The following is an 18867-nucleotide window of genomic DNA, read 5'->3' as shown; positions in this document are numbered from 1 at the left end:
TTCCGCAAACTCTAGATACCCAATATCCTCCAAGGAATCAATGGCATCTCCACCAACATCCCACATCTTTGTGTAAAGCTCCCAATATTCTTCGGAATTACTTGATAAAAGGCGAAGATTGTTATGGATGAAAACCAAATCTTGGGCACGACTTGGATTTAGCTTGTTCCTCCTAAGTGAGTGAATGAAGGCATATGTACTCCAATTTCGCTCACTACAAGATGATAAAGTAGGTTGCCCAAGCACTTTAAATGCCAAAGATTGGAGGTGAGGAGTTTGAGCTCCAAAGTTTGCCCACCAACTCTTAGGATCCATAGAATGCATCCTTGAGATACAAGTTAAATCCTCAAAAGGTCCACTCTTCATAGAGAATAAAGCATATTCATCCATCACTTTACCAACATCATCCTCAAGTGCAAATAATCTACGAAAGTACTTCATTCTCTCTCGAGATACTTCACCGTCTCTATGAGGAGCAACTCTAGATGGATCACCAAGTAGTCATTCATCACTATTGAACCTTCAATATTTTTAAAAAAAGAGTTACAGATTTGTGTATAAATATAATAAGATAAAAAATGTTAATCAAGGAGTGGGCTAGACAATGGAGAGGAGTGTTGCTTTTTGCCCAACGAGCTACCAAGATTTCATAAACCACATGATAAAAAGAACTAAACTCCGAATGAGGACGAAATTTTTTCTTGTATATCTCAAGCTTCACTTGTTCAATCATAGAATCCCACATCTCATACACTAAGTGAAGGCATGGTTTATCGGTGTCATAATGCCTAATCATGTCATAGATAGGCCTTGTGAAATCAACAATGTAAGCTAGTTTGTCCCACCGATCATCATTCACAATCTTCTCTTTCACAAAGTTTTGATAAGCTTAAATCTCTTAAACATCACAATAATGGAGGCAAAGCGAGTATCGGCCACGGAAAGCAACTTAAGAGGAGAAAACCTTTGGAAGATAGCCAATTATGTTGTGGTTCATGATGAAAATTTTAATTTGATTTGCATCCCCATGGATATCACTGATCCAACTACATTCTTCATAAGTTTCATGATTGTTATTCACATTCTTGCCGCGCAAATATTTTTCAAAGCAAGATTAAGGGTATGAACAACACATGGTGTCCAACAAATGTGAGGAAACTCACTCTCAATGAGCTCCCGAGCCTCTTTGCAATTTGATGCATTATCAGTTATGATTTGCACTACATTTTGATGACCTACTTCTTGAATGACTTCTTTCATGAGATTAGCAATGAAATACTTATCTTTCACTTCACCAAAACAATTCACAGCTTTAAGAAATATTGGAACATTACCAGAAGTAGCCATGAAATTAATGAGAGTTTTCTTGTTGGATCACTCCATCCATCAGTCACAATTGTCACCCCTTTTTCCCTCCAAGTTGATTTTAGTGGTGTCCTTAGCCTCTCTACATTAGCTTTTTCTTGCACGAGTAATGTAGTTCTAAGCTTATTGTAGCCAGGAGGGGGCAGGAGGTTACAAACCTGCTATATTATGAGTGGCAACATAAGTAAAGGACCTCGTATAGTGTGGATTACTAGCAAGATTAAATGGCAACCCTCCTGTGTAAAACATCCTTACAATTTCCTGATCCAATTGATCCCTAGTTTCTATACCAAAACATCTAGTAATTGATGATTTATCAGACTTCCTTTTCTTGAATGTAGCATCGGAGTCCAAATGGGAAAGAGATTCACTAGGCAGAGGAACTTCTCTATGGACCGAATCAAGTTTCTTATTCTCAAATTCCTCATCAAGTTTTTGCATTTCAAGTTTACCAACACAAGACACTTTCTTACAACATGCAATTCCTTAACCCTTAATTTGAAGCAAATGGGCCATAACTCTTGAATAACTAGATGTTCGGATTTCATTACAAAAATTACATCGATATCAGGCTGGAAACTTCTACAACAATCAACTATAGATATTCCATCACCACTTTTCCATGTTCCACCAACCGCCCCTTGTTTTTCAATTCTTGTTACAAACCTCCACAATGGAGGGGAACCCTCAGTTTGCAATGATTCCGCACCAATTGACCAACCACCCGTGCTACTACCAATATTAGTACTTTGTTGTTGAGATTGGGATGGGTCCATATTGTCCTAATAAAATGGAAAATAAACACATTCAACACAACATTTCAACACTCAACACAACACTTAAGTTAACTAAATAATTAACTTAATGCCTAAATAACAAAACCAAATAAAACAGAAAAACAAAACTAAACAGCCCAATAAAAATTAAAAATTCAAGATAAAATAGAAAAAGAAATTAAGAAACCGAAATTATATATTTATATGAAACAACATTCAATCGAGATAAATAAACTAGAAAAATATAAATATAAATCGAAGAAAACATAAAACAGTAAAAAGAAAAAGAAAAAGAAGAAGAGATCAAGAAAATCACCGGCGAGGAGTTATGACTTGCTGGTTGCTTCGATCGGCGAGGTGATACGGCCGGCAGCGGCGGCGGCTTCTGCAAACAACAAGTCGATCGGAGTTCGCTGGCTCGCTGAGTCGCTGGCCTCGCTGCAGCGCTGCTGCTCACTGCTCAGTTGCTACGAACGGCCGGACCGGTGGGCCGGTGGCGAGAAAGAAGACCGGAAGCGAGGGCACAACCGGCGGGCCGCGAAACGACGGGTGAGGGCTTCGAAGACTCTAAGAGAGGTGAGAGAGAAAGTGGGTTTGGAAAATAAAACCCTAAAATTTGAATTTGGGTCTTAAAACTTCAGTAATAGCTGTGGGTACGTGGTTTCTTTCCCAAAAGCGTACCTAAACCGTACCCACCCGCGTACCCAGCCGTACCTAAATTCAACCCGGGTACCCACATTTTGGATTCAGCCTAGGGACGTTTCCTGTGCGTACCTGTCCCGTACCCGTACCCAATACGGGAAACGGTACTTTCCAGGCGTACCCGGGCTTCATAGGGTTTTACCATTCAACACTCTTGGTGGAGTTGTCCGAGTATAATAGTGGTTTCACTCATTATAGTGTTAAGAGATAACAGTTAATAGTCATTTAAGTTACCTCAAAATAGATTCTACTTCGCATCCTTGAGACTCAAATTTCAGCGCGATGCTACTTAAGTGTAACCAGCCATATCTCGAACTTCCATGTTGCCTATAACCACTTGATTCCATTCACCCACATACGTCACATGAGTATTACATACCACATGGAATTATTTTAAAATTTATTAGCGATGAAATAAAGGGGAAGATTCATCCAAGGGTTCCATATGTTATCTAGAAGCTAAAATGCCCTTGATTGTTGTTTAAGTAAAAATACTTTAGTTGCTGATGGGATGCTAATAGTTGAGTTTTTGCCTTTTTTCTATTGCATATGTTTGCTTTAATTAACTGATTGATGGTGTTGCAACCTGTAGTTGATGATATTATTGAGGATGGAGATTCTTTTCATCATGTTTCATTACTACTTATTCCATTGTGGCTCTGGACAATGGGTGAGATTTTGCTGGTCTTGGTCACTTTGTTAGTAACATTTGTACCTTTGTTGTGTTGCTTCAGGTACATGATTTTGGATTCTTTCGGTATGACCCACAACAGATCCGGTTTTTGAGCTACGAAGAGATACCTCTTGCCCCCGAGGCAGCTTCTGTTGGGCTTGAAATCAGGGTTGTTGGCAATGATAGTGGAGAAAAGGTAGCTTCCTCTTATTCCTGATTTACTTCCTGTGTATGAACATTCAACTGCTGAAAATGTGCAAAGGTTGTTGTCTGTGTTTTGTCTTGCTAGCTTAATATAATTTCCTTTTTTTTTGCTAAGTTGTAAGTTGTAACATGGTTGCCTTTAGTCATCATAACGACCTAATGCTGTGATGATAGAGGTTCACCCTTTTACTTACCCAATACGTAAGTAAAGTTTGAAAACCCCCTTCTTTTTCTTTTTGCATATAACTCCCAATACCCTTTTGGAACCTGATTGCAACATCATTCCGTAGCTTGGGGTGTTTCTGTATGACATATCTGCTCAGTTATTGTCCCATGTTTAGTTGGCAGGGCAGAGTTAATGCCCACGGACACTCGGTGTCATGTGGCCAGTGTGCCCACGCACCTGTTAACTTTTATGATTGTCTCTTGGCCTTCATATGCATCCAATTACTAAGTGCATATACTAATATGTGTACCACCTTCATCCATCATGCCAGTAAGTGCTTTGTCACTCTTCTTATTAAATTAAAATTTAGAAATGCACTAAGTCAATGCATTACTAAAGAAGGTGAAAGATAGTAAAGCTCTGAAATTTTCCTTGTGAAGGGTTTGGGCTTATTTTCCATTACTTGTATATATCTAATTGGCAGGTAAAAACTGTTGCGTCTTTTAGTCTATCATGATTGAAGATGGTGTCATTACTCTCCTGCAGGTATCTATTTTGGCTGGAACTCTTGCACGTCTCGATAGAGATGCTCCTCACTACAAGAAGTATGTGGTAAATTATATTTCAGTCTATTGTTATTTCTTGTTCATGCTCTCTCATTATGTTGGTGATCAATTGAGGACTTAATACCCTTTGAGGGGATGGGGCGGAGGGTGGGTTTGACAGCATGAAGTGGTGCTAGCCGCCCCGTAATGCAAGCTTACATATCTCAAGTGGGGTATTTCTGAACTGTATAATGCCCTTGCAATCTGCTTCTTTTCCTTGTTAAGGAGGTAAATTGCTTGGTTGGCGACTTTGTGTCACCCTTCTTGGCAACCAAGTTTCCATACTCACGTGGAGGTAGGGTGATGTCACTGAGTGGACTAGTACTTACCAAGAATTTCATGCAATGGTGCATGATTCTTCTAATTTAAAATTTTTGCGAGGCGGTGAGATAGACAGTAGGAGTGAAGGTTATCTGGGAAGGAGATCCTTGTTGCATTTTGTGAAGGTTGAGCATCCTGTATATAGGTATCTTGTAGGAAAGTAGTGGGGAAGAGACCTGATGAGCTCTCTCTCAGGGGATGTTTGGTATCTCAATTTTTAGAGTTGGAAACGGATTCAGATAACTGTTTATGTTACAAGCTGTTTGGTTTGGAGTATACGGTAACCATTACCGTTATTTAGGGGTAATTGATTCCCCTACTTCGTTACTGCTCCAAAGGCCATGGTAACAATTACTGTTTCCCCTCAAATTCCTCCTTGCTCTCTCCCTCGCCTTCGTTCTTCTCTCATCCCTCTCTCCTTTGAGCTTACTCCAAAACTGAAACTATACTTGTCGTGCGGGCGAGGCACTATGTGACCTCCATAGCTGCACATGAGGCGGAGTTTGTTGGCGGTTGTTGCGGAGGATTGATGTGGTGGATTGGAGTTGATCGTTGAAGTCAGTTGCACGTGAGCGCCGGGAGGAGTCGATTTAGTCTGCATAGTTGCCGGTGGTGAGGAGGGTGGCGTGGTGGAGATGGGCGGAGGTGGTGAGTCAATGGTTTTATGGGTGGGTGGGCGGGCAAACTGGGTATAGGTGATAGATGAAAATGGGGAAAAGAAAGTGGGTTAGATCGATGCTTGCCTTCCTCTTAATGATTCCTCCAAAAAAAAAAAAAAAAATAAAATAAAAAACAATTGAATTCTATTTTTCCTTTATGTAAAAAGTGGGGCAGGTTTGATAAAAATCCGGTATTGGGATTTGGGGCTATAAAAACAGGGGGGAGTATTGTGGTTCTTCAAAGGTGTTACTACGTATTTGTTGTTAATTTGTAGTACTAGGTTTCAATTTATTACGGTTTCTTACTTTATATTGTTCATATATAGATGTAGAATACACTACAAAATATATTCATTTCCTTATTACTTACCAAACATTAAGTAAGGGAATCGTACATAAGTGATTCTTTTTCTATTATATACCAAACACCTAATAATGGAAATAGTTAATATCACTCTTTCCCCTTTTTATTTGTTTCCATTTCCACTCCCGTTCCAACTTTCATACCAAACACCCCCTCAATCTGCAAGCTTGATGAAGGATTGTGTTTTATTGTGAAATATCTTATATGGACTATTAGGAATGTATTTGCCTGATTCCGTTGCATCTTGAAGTTAATTTTAGTCAGTCCACACAGCAAATTATTGTACTCATTTCAACATTGTAACTATTGCTGGGTCAAAGTCTCAATGATATAAAGCTTACAATACCGCCATTGAGATGCATACTTGTTGATCAATTACTGAAGAGATCAGTGATAGCCTTGAAGCTATGAGAGCTACAAGTTCAAGTCTTCTAGAAAATTTAATATTGTTATTTTCAGAAGTCTTATGGTGATAGTCTTGGCTAAAAAGAGAATAGGAAAGACGAGTGTAGAAATAGCTACGGAGAAGATATGAAGTTCCCATTCTGTATTGGTTAATTGGCTGGAAGAAAAAATGTCTCTTTACACAAGTTCACATACAGAAGAACTGAAGTTTCTTCCAGTATTGGTTAAATTAGTGTGAAGAGAAACATGTATTCCATCATATTATTTGGTGATATAGGTATGACTGACATAAAAGACAGAAGTTCATAACAGTCTACTCAGCTGTGTCGTCTTAGAGGATGATATTATTTATGAACCTGAAACCTTACTTATAATATTGTTTGAGAAGAGAACATGGAAAAGAAGGTCAATTTATAAAAAGTTTTGATAGCTACTTTTCTTTTCTCATTGTATATTACGGGGAAGCAATTATGGTCATATATGTGGTAGGCGGTAAGCTTCTTAATATTTGTTGGGCTTAAAGTGGACACTTTGCACCATACATCATGTCTTTGCTGACTTGACTTGTACAAAAGTAATACTTCGTACTTAAATTGCACCCCCTCCCCTTCCCCCAAACTAAATAGATAGTTTCTGGTTGGAATTGGCTTGACGAGGTTGTGACTTGCTTTTTTTTTTTTTGGTGGATGCAGGGATGGCTACAATGATTTTAACACATTTTACATGCAAGTAAGTGGATCCTACTTAGTGTTTACAGAAGCTGCAATTGTTTTTCCTATAAGTTTGAAAAATACCATCGTATACCCATAGAAGTTGCTACATTTCTCCTGGATGGCTTTGGCTTTTTCGGTTCTAAAGCCTTCACAAAATTAGTCTTCTGGATGAACATGTTTAATAGAGCTATGAGACACAATAGGACAAATTTCCGACTTGAATAATATTGACTTAACAAATCAAATTATTCAAATGCTTCTTACTTCTTCTTATTTGTTGTGAAGTAGTGTGGCAGAAAGGCAGCTTAATGCCTTTCTAACAAGGGTTATATGGAACAGATATTCTGCAAATATGGCGTATGGTCTTGGGAATTTGGCCCAGAGTTAAAACAAGGTCGTTCCGATACATAAGGCTGTTCTGTAATGGATTTTGGGCTTTCCGTTCCATAGTTTGCGATTTAAATCACTCCACGACATCTGTTTAGACCGGTACTTTACCATATTTGCCATTGTAATCGGTTTAAAATTCTTGTGTTGATCCATTAGAATTCACATACAAGATTCAGTTACACTTTTAGTCTTCTAAATGTTTTAACACTTTATTTCTACACAAAATAGCTACAAAGGTTTTATAGAGTTTCTTTGAAGCTTTATAAAAAGGGAAAAATATATGTACTTGGCTATAATAAAGTATATATTCTGGAACTATTGGATTTCAGTGATAACATGGATATTTTCATTTTAAAAAAAAAACGTACTTCCATTTAGTCGAGTCAGGCCGTGATGTCCACGAAGCATGTTGTAACATCCACGATAATTGTTTTATTCTCTTGTACCACGCTCATTGCCCATGGCAGGTGAGAGTCTCAAATTTGAGGGTAGGGTTGGGTAATTGTTTAAGTCATAACACACATGTTTTCTTTTGCTAACGACTAATTAGAGATGCACCATGAAGTCTCAGTTCCCTGTGATAAGACAGTCACACCATGGTATTTCTGTTTCTTTGATGTTGCAGGCGGCTTCAGGGACTAAGGGTGGTTCTAGTGGTTCCCCTGTTATAGATTGGCAAGGAAGGGCAGTTGCGTTGAATGCTGGGAGCAAGTCATCCAGTGCGTCAGCATTTTTTTTACCCTTGGAACGAGTGAGTTATGTTGCAGTCACATGGCTCTATTTTCTTGCTATCCTATCAAAATTTCATAAGGGAGGTTTGAAATCTCTCAACAAGGATTATTCTTGCATGGGCCTGGTCCACAATAATATTAGTGTGGACCCAAAACCAATAGTTTTCTCTAGCACCTTTTTCACACACATATAGACCTTTATTGTTCATATAGTGACTGTAATATATTAAACACCAAAATTCTTAGACATAGTAACCATTTTTTGAATCATAGTAACCCTATGTTTTTTAAAAGTGAATTAAATCACATCATTCATGCACAAGATGTATCAACGACACCAAATTGATATTTTTTCATAATAATCCTAATAAACATGTCAAAATAAATTAGAAATAAATTGTTGACCTTTTTTTAAGGCATGGTCCACAATAAATTTAGTGTGGACCAAGTCCATTTAAGAATTGGTGCTCCAACAAAATGAGCATTTCTGGTCTGAATTGTTTTTGTTGGTTGGGGTACATTAAATGATTAGAAGGAAGCTGGAGCTAAATGCTTTTTAAGCCAATATGAGATTTAAGTGCATGTGGAACTATTGTTGAGAATGGAATGTATACATTCTGACAGTTCTTTAGCTATACTGACTTGATATCTACTCTGTGTCAAATTACTTGAGTTTATCCCTTTACTGCTATCTGCTATGTGAATAACTTGATTCCGCCCATCTAGTTTTAATTGTTGGTCTTTACAATTTTGCAGGTTGTCAGAGCACTAAGATACCTTCAGAATGGCAGGGATATGTCTGTAGATAAATGGCCAGCAGTTACCATCCCCCGTGGTACACTTCAGGTTTGTTAACAATTTTCCTGTTTAGGGTGATCTTATATACATGTCCAAATTTGTGTGTGAGACGCTGGGTGCGCTAGTGTATACTTCCTCCGTCTTTTAATACTCGCAACGTTTGTTAGTTTCACGCATGCCGATGCATAACTTTGATCATTTATATCTTAAATTCTCTTTATGCAAAAATTATAAAAAGTTGATATTTTGAAAATACACATTGAGACGAATCTAACAAGATCCCACATGACTATGTTTTATCTTATATAAAAAACACTACGAATAGTCAAAGTAGATTATATGAATAGTGGCAAAAGTCCAAACGTTGCGAGTATTAAAAGACAGAGGAAGTATGTTTTTAATGCTCTTTTTGTGAATATCAAGTTATCAACACCACTGATACACCCAAAAAGGATCATTCTGCATGCTGATTTGTCGGGGTAAAAGTGTTGGAAGCCTTACCATTGATACCTGATTCGCTAGTATGAGATTGGGTACGGTTTCGCAATTCGCTATCTAATTTGCGAAATTAGACCAATTTTTTACCATTTTCATTTTGTAATTTGCTTTTTCGGTTAGTGGGGTGATTAGAGAACTGTGTAACACTGAGCCTTACCACTGGCAATATAGAGGTTATATCAAATATATCTTGAAGATTCTCTATGAAAACTATTTTCGATGAAATGGTCAAGGATTCAAGGTAGTGAACTAATGTTACAATTAGAAGTATTGAAAAAGGTATACCTAAGTTGAAAACAAAGTAAATTAGTGTTAAGAATAATTAAAAATCGAAATAGAACACTAGTACTAAAACTAAGTAATAATGCTAGTGATTTTTCTCAAATAAAAAGGAGTGATAATGCCAGTGTTTCTACGATACACTCTGGAATAGGAATTTTATATGGGATGGCCTATGTTGAACTTATCCAAATCCAAATCTAGTCCAATTACTTTAGAGTCGGACATTTGAGATCAAATCCAGTCTTTTTCATCATTACTATTTATTTTTATGTGCCCATATCTAGTCCAATCCAATCCAATCCCATCTAAACTTATCGATTGGTGCTGCCTTTTCCTCTATAAAGTACAGATGTCTAATCCTCGTGTCTTCATAAATTGGCTAATCTTTTCTAATAAATCTTTCAAGTTCCAATCATTGTTCTTTTCTGAAACTTAAAAGCAAACTTTGAGTTTGCCTTTTCCTTAGTCATTCTATATTGTCTTCACGATTGTGTTGGAGATGTACTTTTATTTTGTTTTTATTTTTTATAATCTTTGAGAACCCAGCCAGTCTTCTACATTGTATCTCAGATCATGTCCTCCTCTAGCTTCCTCTTATCAAGTGAAGACCCTTCTGAATTGTGATCCCAGGCCAGGAAATTCTGTATTACATCTCATTCTGTCAAATTCGTAACGTACAGTGATATTGTGAACAGAACTTGAAGCAACATCTAAAGGGTTGATGCTTTTGAAGCACCATTATGGTCTTAATTGGCCAAATTTATCTCTGATAGAATCATAGAGTGTTACGTCATATGTTTTACTGGTTGATCTGGATACTGTCACCTACCTTAAAGTCTTGATTTCTTCTTTGTTCAGAGACTTTTGTATTCTAGTGTGTTTGTTAACCTACTAGGTGGTTGTGTACATGTGTTTGCGCGGCATCAACAGCTAGGACTCATAAAAAGGGTTTATGTACTTGGATCTTTCTTTAGATGATTGATTAACGAACTTCCTGAGATCTGACATGAAGCACTTAATGTAGGTTTGGACTCAGAAAATGGACGATAAAGATCTGGATTAAGCTACTACTATGCTGAATCTTATATTACTTATTCAGATACTTAAAGGCTTTTTTATCCTAGCTTAGCCTTGCTGTAGAATGTGTTACATGTGTTTCCTAGTTTTGATGAGATTTATTATTGTTTTGTAGATGACATTCGTTCACAAAGGTTTTGATGAGACATTTCGGCTTGGTCTTCAAAGAGATACAGAACTGGTATTTAGTAGATCCGAGTGTCTCTATCTTTCCTGTCTACTGGCATTTGCAAGTTATATAGATGCTAACTTTTTCCAATATCTAATTAAGTAGATGGTGCGGAATGCTTCTCCATCAGGAGAAACTGGAATGCTAGTTGTTGATTCAGTGGTAAGTATGATATCTTTTAGAAGTAAATCTGTGAGAAATCTTTAGAGCTAGTGTTTACATTAGTTGCACCAATTTCTGATTGCAGGTGCCAGGTGGACCAGCTTATAAGCATTTGGAAACTGGTGATGTTCTTGTTCGTATTAATGGTGAAGTAAGTCATTAAAATTCAGCATTTGGTTTATTTAATCATTGGATCTAGAGATTTTGAGTTACAGACTTCTGCATTGTCATTCATAGTTCTTTGACTGAAAAGGTTATCCACAATATTTCATTTCCGCAGATCTTTTTAGTTTTTACAGTTAGATTATAGCTTAGTACATTCTACTGGTGTTCTTTGGTTTAATGACTGATAGGACTTCCTTTTTCGTTATGACTTGACCGACAACTGTCTTACGTAGTGTGTTCTAGGTCCAAGTTCAATATCTCCATACATTATGGAAGCATGCCTGACAGCACGTAACTTAAAAATTTAAAAAAACTAGTAGCCTGCTTTTTCAAGTTGTCCCTTTCGTGTGATCATGTGTGTTTAGATGTTAATTTGGTGATTTATGCCAAGCATGTCATAGCTTGGCTTGCATCCAGTATAACTGACTCCAAAGTGATTAAATTCAATGCAGGTTATGACTCAGTTCCTCAAACTGGAAACTTTGTTAGATGATAGTGTAAGGCAGAAAATTATATTGGAGATAGAAAGAGGTGGCACTCCAATGACGGTAGACCTGATGGTGGGTTTTTCTCCATATTGATGTTTTTCATTGGCCTGTTTCTGAAAAATAAGTTAAAGACTATCTGTATATTACGGTTTCTCATATCAGTGTGGTTATCCAGGTTCAAGATTTGCACTCTGTTACCCCAGACCACTTTCTTGAAGTCAGTGGCGGTGTGATTCATTCTCTGTCCTATCAGCAGGTCCGTCCTCGCCCCCCCCCCCCCCCTTCCCGACTGCGCCTTTGCACATAGAAAATTGATTTATATTTTATTTTATTATGGTCCCTGATTATCGATCTATGCTTCTAAGAGCTTCTGTAACTGCAGCAAGAGTTTCGTTATTTAGGTTTTGGCACGGTGCATTTGATGTAGTGAATGACAAGTTTTACCTTTTGAATTCTGAGAAATTTCTTTGAGTATCAGTCATTTGTTTTTTGTCTCGCTGCTTCAGTAAAACTTTTTTCTGATTAGTTTACTACTATTTCAACTGCTACTTTGTGACCATTCTAGTATGTTCTCCTCTTTCTATTTCTCTCTTTCTCTCGCTGAATGTAAAACTAATTGCTTGGATGACATTTTGTTCTGACTTAGTTGAGTAGTTATGCAATGCAATTTAGTTTAGGTTAAGCTCTTCTGTTCTCATATTTCCTATTTGGTCTTTACTACCCTATAGCTTAATTTGGCCATCTGTGCAGCAATATCTAGATGATAGCTAACTGCTGTCAAATGATTTGGCACACCGAAAAATGATATTTTCTGCTTTTCTATGAGAGAACACAGTTCAATATTGATGTGGTAGTCTAAATATCTTACTTTTGAAGTGCTGGAAGTCAGAAATCATATATCATCATTGTTTCATTCACCGGTGCTGTAATGAAATACTTTTGGATGTCAGCAACAGTGTGAAATATGGGAACACTCTTTTTGTCATTGTCTCTTTCTGACTTGTGTGTCGCACTCTACTTTTCTCTTATTTTACTTTTTAATTCTGAAGCTTGCCTCTTAATCAGTAAAGTTCTTTGCAGGCTCGAAATTTCCGGTTTACCTGTGGCCTTGTTTATGTTGCAGAGCCTGGGTAAGCCTCTTTCATTTAATCTTCTTTTAGAATAAAAGATTGGTTAGTGTAGTATTGGCGGCATATGATCAAAATGATTGTCAGTATGTTGCATGGTTGTCCTTCATTCTCCGTCACCCATGTGATATAATAACTTGCTTTACGTGTATGATTAAGCTTTTTCACTTGTTTGTCACTGCTAGATACATGCTGTTTAGAGCTGGAGTGCCTCGCCATGCCATCATAAAAAAGTTTGCTGGACAGGAGATATCATGCCTTGATGAGTTGATTTCAGTCCTCTCTAAGTTATCTAGGGGTATACGCGTGCCACTGGAATATATAACTTATGTGGACCGGCATCGAAGGAAGGTAACTGCTTTATGTTAGCTATCTGTCTCCAAGTCTCCTAACTGCTATTTATGAATTCAATATTTGTCTTGATGCTTGATAGTTATTATTTGTTTTACAATTCATACTTTTCTATTATGTTTCCAAGTGTCACATGTTGATTTTTTATTACGGGAACTTGATATTTTTTTCCATGGGCTGATTGCTTCTAGGATAAGTGGATAACCCATCTCATATTGTAGTGTAAGACAGTTTCCAATATCATCCTACAAGCAATCGTCCTACAAAATGGATTTAGTTGTAAAGGACCATTATGTATTGGTTGGATACGTTTGATATAGTGCCAATTCCGCCAATGCATGGCTGATTAGCATATTAGGCGGCAGTGTGGCACTGCAATGGTTTCCGCAATTGCAATCTTATCTGCTGCTGATATTTGGATTCATATCCCCATCTTTGAAATGATTTGCCAGAGCCAAAAAGAGAAAATTGTTTGTTAACACATCTGAAATTGAGTTTGTTGGATGTTGATCTGTTTTGGAATAGGGGTGAAACGAGCTGATATCAATCTTGGAGTTGCTCGGCTCCTGACGCTTGCATCCGAGGTTTTTCTATCGTAAATATTCTAATTCAACTCACCTTTAAACTCAACTTGCGTTCAAAAATTATAACCTCTTACTCCAATTTCCGTTCTTTTAAAGCCTTTTCTGCTTTCCGTTTTGGACCGTTCTTGAAGTTTTTCCCACTTTTACTTTATTCCTTATTTGGTAATATTTCTCCCCTTCCTATCCGCTCTTTTCCCCACTTGTTAGATCCACTTAATTCCACTGTCTTACAACCACATTCTCTCTCCTACTTTTATTTTTGTTAAAAAAAAGGCCCAATTTCATACTTCCTCTCCTTATTCTAGAACAAGAGGAGTGTATGTTAATTTATTTTGCTTTCTCTATTGAGCTTTGCACCATTTTTATTTATTTTTTAATATTTCAAGTTAGATGTTAAAATATACTTCTATAGAATAAAATAGTCAAAAATATTTTGAGTATGTCATGAGCTTCTGGAGTCTATCTTAGTTATGCTCTGGTAAGCCCTGCTTGAATAGTTCAAGAGTCAAAAGGTGTGTAGAAATACAACCATGCCTTTTTCAAGTTGTCTTAAACACTCCCTCTGCCACCTTTTAATTGCCCCATTGTGGTTTTGTTACTTTTTTAATTTTTGGTTAGGTGAAGTTGGTGAGAGAATAAATTGGAGGGACCAAATGTATTGAATGTGAGAGTAAAGTGTTGGTCCCTCTTTCACTTATAATATGGGAAAACAAAAAGAGATGGAGGGAGTTTCACTTTTCAAAGGTGCTTTCTTTATTGGTTACTCCCAGCTTTTTATTGGATCCTGATTTTCTTTTGAGATATTTGCTCACGGGAAAGAAATACCAAATTTTGTTAAATACATGTTTCTCACTCCACCACATACAAAGGCTTGCTTAAAGATTCTTTCTCCTGGTGTGGAACATGGATGCGTATTTTGATTGACAATACCTTTATGAGCATTTTTTAAATTTGGATGTAAATATGTATCACTTGCTTTGCTACTCGTAGCAGGGGCTTCCGCTTATTTATCATACTCCGTACATTTGTTTTTATTGAAATTACACATTGTTGAAAATGCGTAATGCACTAATACCTCTCTAGTCCCTGTCAATCTCGACTAGTTTTAGGGTCTTAGAGGTCACACTCAGTACATTTGGACCTCCATAAATGCAAGTTTGCAAGCAACAGCCAGCAGGATCCATACTTGATCTTTTGGTATTGTTGTTGTACATAGAATTTCGCATTCTGCTTCTTATCCTAGAAAGGGGCGCTGAAATCGTATGAGGCAGAAACTCGTCTTACATACGGTTCGAAGGCCAAGCCCCGCCCCAACATTATTTGGTGATTAGTTGATGTGCAAACCAGTTTAAGGCAACTAATGAAGAATTATCGGGATAAGAAGAAGGATTTACATATGGTTTTCACTGATTTGGAGAAGGCGTGTGATAAGGTACCAAGGGAAATTCTTTGGTGGGCATTAAGTAGGAAAGAAATTTCGAGGAAGTATATTGATATCATCAAGGACATATATGAGGGAGTTAGTACGAGTGTGAGAACTAGTGTTGGTAAGACCGAAGAATTCCCCATTACGATTGGAGTGCATCAAGGTTCCGCACTTAGCCCGTTTCTTTTTGCTATAGTCATGGACGAATTTACGAGGTCAATTCAAGATGGTATACTCTGGTGCATGATGTTTGCAGATGATATTGTGTTGATTGATGAAACAAAAGGAGTGGAAAGTAAGTTGGAGTTATGGAGACAAACTTTGGAATCTCGGGGTTTTAGGCTGAGTGGAAACAAGACGGAATATATGGGGTGTAAGTTTAGTGGAGTCCAAGATATAGAGACAGGGGCGATAACCTTAGATGGGAAAATTGTCCAAGGCTCTGAAATGTCCCGTTAATTAGGATCTATTATCTAAAAGGATGGAGAATTGGATGGCGATGTGGCCCATAGAATAAAAGCAGGCTGGTTGAAGTGGAAGGTGTCACGGGGTTCCTATGTGATTCAGGCATGCCCCAAAGATTGAAGGGAAAATTTTACCGCACGACAATTCGACCGACTTTGTTATACGGCACGGAATGCTGGGCAGTGAAACATTGTCACGTGCACAAGATGAATGTGGCGGAGATGCGCATGTTACGTTGGATGTGTGGGCATACAAGAACGGATCGTATGAGGAATGAGATTATTAGGAAGAAAGTAGGGGTTGCACCGATTGAGTTTAAGATGATGGAAAATCGTTTAAGATGGTTTGGACATGTAAGCAGAAGATTAGGTGATGTCCCGGTTAGGAGGATAGAAGGGTGGCAAAGTGATAGAATTGCAAGGGGTAGGGGAAGACCTAAGAAAATTTGGAGGAAGGTGATTGAGCACGATATGAGCTTTCTTGGGATTGAGGAAAATATGGCGTTGGATAGAACATAGTGGAGGGAGAGAACATACATTGATGACTTCATTTGACTTATACAACTTCCATTTTTCTGTTTCTTTCTATTTTTTATTTTTCTTTTTTATTTTCTTTTTTAAAATTCTTTTAATGTTACATGCTATTTGAAATGTATTTATTTTACGTATTCGTTTATTTTTAACTTTACCTATTTTTATTATCTCTTACAATATTTTTTCTATAATATATATATATATATATATATATATATTTTTCTCTTATCTTACTTTCATTAATTCCATTTTCTTTTCCTTGTTTTTTTTTCTTTTTTTACTTCCTGCTCCTTTCTGGTTTGATTGGTGACAATGACGATCTCCTATGACGATTCATGTTAGCCGACCCTAAATCATTTTGGGACTAAGGCTTTGTTGTTGTTGTTGTTGTTGTTGTTGTTGTTGTTGTTGTTGTTGTTGTTGTTGTTGTTGTTGTTGTTGTTGTTGTAGTAGTTGATGTGCAAACCCAAAGAGTACTGAAGCAGAGCATGTGGGTTTTTTTTATTCTTACTGCAAGGAAATATCTATTTGGCTATGTAGTATGTACTGTCAGGTGGGAAATCAAATGCTGGTTTTCTCCAAATTATAGAATTGATTATTGTAACTCTGTAAGCTTACCCTGCAAATACACTCCGTTTTGCTGGACCTTCTTTCTTCCTTGATAAAAGTGACTGAGAAATCTTTGTTTACTATTGTACTCCATTTCTTGTTATGCATTTTTTCTTAATATTTAGATTTTCTTAGTCGCAAACATGGCTTTCATTGTTGGTCTCCCCTCTCCCTTGTTTCTTCCCCGTATGCAGCTGCTTACAAAATTGAGATAGCCTCCCTGACAGAGTTGTTCGATTTTTGTTTTCATTAGAACATTGTCCATTACTTATGTTCTGTTTTGTTTTGTTTTTGATGCAGTCCGTTTTGGTTACTGTAGATCGACATGAATGGTATGCCTTTCCTCGAATATATACGCGTGATGATAGTACTGGTTTATGGATAGTGAAGCCTGCCTTACCGTCAGAGTCTCCACTGCTATCATCTGGTATCAATCACGTCAATGGTGGTGCTAGCAATGAAGCAGTGACATCAGATATCAGAGGGGTTTGTGTAATGGATTATACTCATCAAGAAAATCACCAAAAACTGGCTGATGGTGCTGCTATCATGGAGACTAATAGTGATCATGCTTCTGAAGATGCAAACTCTCGAGATGAATCTGATACTGGAAGCAAGAAGCGAAAGGTGGAAGAATGTTCATCTGCTGATGGTATTGCTAATACTGATAGTTCTTTGTGTGAACCTAGAGAAGAAAGCTTGGGGGACTCAGGAATTTTGAAAAATGCTACCCCAAGGGATTGTCAAGGTGCTATAGCTGCTGTATCTAATTCTTCAGTTGCTGAACGTGTTATAGAGCCAACCCTTGTTATGTTTGAGGTAAATATATGTGATAATTGTCCAATTGGATCTTTTATGTGGATGATGTTAATGTTGTCGGATTATTCTACTGTTTGTCATCAGCAATAGCAGTTTCTTTTCTTTTCATGTTCAACCACCTTTCCTTCATTTATTCTTCTATTTTTTCTTCAAGTCGTACCCACTAGACCACTAGTTGATGTCTTTATTAGTAGACGGTGGTGGCCTTGAAGGAGATGTGATTTATAGAAATACACGATGGGAAGGTGGGGCTTGCATATTTTACATTGTTCTTTTTATCCACCTAAATTTTCCTAGATATAGTCTCTTTAGTTTGTAGTTATTTTCTCGGTTGTTAGCTTTTTTATTGACTTTTCCCAAAAATTGTCCCAACTCTTTTTTTATTTTACTTTGAGATATCCCTTCACTTTCAGGAATTAAGGTTGTCAAGGTTTTGATTGCAAGTCCTTGCAATTCATATAGATAATCTAAAAAATGGTCTTGTTTTGTTATCTAATATATGAAGTATTTTCTAGGCGCATGATATCACTTGCATCTACCTTGTGATTTTCAGGTTCATGTGCCGCCTTCATGTATGCTTGATGGTGTACATTCCCAACATTTCTTTGGAACAGGCGTTGTTATTTATCATTCGCAGAACATGGGTTTGGTTGTAGTTGACAAGAACACAGTTGCAATATCTGCATCTGATATCATGCTATCCTTTGCCGCATTTCCTATTGAAATTCCAGGGGAGGTACTAAGTTGCTAATACCACCCATATTTTGAGGGCACTACAACTTCTGTTGCTATAATTTTGCATTATTTTGTAGGTAGTTTTTCTACACCCTGTACACAACTACGCTCTTGTTGCATATGACCCTGCTGCTCTTGGTGCTGCTGGTGCAGCAGTAGTTCGTGCAGCTGAGCTACTTCCAGGTTAGTTTGCAGCATGATTATATTAGTCTCATTTCACTCCTGTGTTGTAAATTTTCCTTCTCTACATCAGACATGTTTAGTTTAAACATTGTGGGAGAAGTAGTTGAGTTTTGATCTGTCGGATTCACTTGGTCCCAAATTATCCATGTCATTGATTCCTAGAAATTAGTTTGTGGTTTGTGCATCAGTCATTTCTGGTTGTTGCTTTCAAATTCTGGACATATTGCCTTTCATTCAAGAAGTGGATGATGCATGGTGGCTATTGAATGCTATGTTGCATGTGCATGCAGAGGATTCAAATTTTTGAAAAGCGTCTGCATGC

At 37.4% G+C, this 18867-nt stretch overlaps 1 protein-coding gene across 1 annotated transcript in view; it reads left to right on the top strand.

The window, feature by feature from the left end:
• LOC110804380 (protease Do-like 7) overlaps positions 1 to 18867 on the top strand; it is a 28949-nt gene that overhangs the window by 4356 nt on the left and 5726 nt on the right. The window contains exons 3-17 of the mRNA XM_022009975.2: positions 3578 to 3712; positions 4433 to 4491; positions 6933 to 6969; positions 7969 to 8094; positions 8831 to 8920; positions 10845 to 10910; positions 11004 to 11060; positions 11146 to 11211; positions 11678 to 11785; positions 11889 to 11969; positions 12794 to 12843; positions 13026 to 13191; positions 17109 to 17627; positions 18181 to 18363; positions 18440 to 18545. Of these exons, the coding sequence (XP_021865667.1) occupies positions 3578 to 3712; positions 4433 to 4491; positions 6933 to 6969; positions 7969 to 8094; positions 8831 to 8920; positions 10845 to 10910; positions 11004 to 11060; positions 11146 to 11211; positions 11678 to 11785; positions 11889 to 11969; positions 12794 to 12843; positions 13026 to 13191; positions 17109 to 17627; positions 18181 to 18363; positions 18440 to 18545 (1849 nt within the window). The remainder of the gene's footprint in view (positions 1 to 3577; positions 3713 to 4432; positions 4492 to 6932; positions 6970 to 7968; positions 8095 to 8830; positions 8921 to 10844; positions 10911 to 11003; positions 11061 to 11145; positions 11212 to 11677; positions 11786 to 11888; positions 11970 to 12793; positions 12844 to 13025; positions 13192 to 17108; positions 17628 to 18180; positions 18364 to 18439; positions 18546 to 18867) is intronic.

Source organism: Spinacia oleracea, chromosome 1 (genome assembly GCF_020520425.1).
Source record: "Spinacia oleracea cultivar Varoflay chromosome 1, BTI_SOV_V1, whole genome shotgun sequence".
Lineage (NCBI taxonomy): Eukaryota > Viridiplantae > Streptophyta > Magnoliopsida > Caryophyllales > Amaranthaceae > Spinacia > Spinacia oleracea.
The sequence above is the reverse complement of the archived record's forward strand: the minus strand, read 5'-3'. Positions and strand labels throughout refer to the sequence as shown.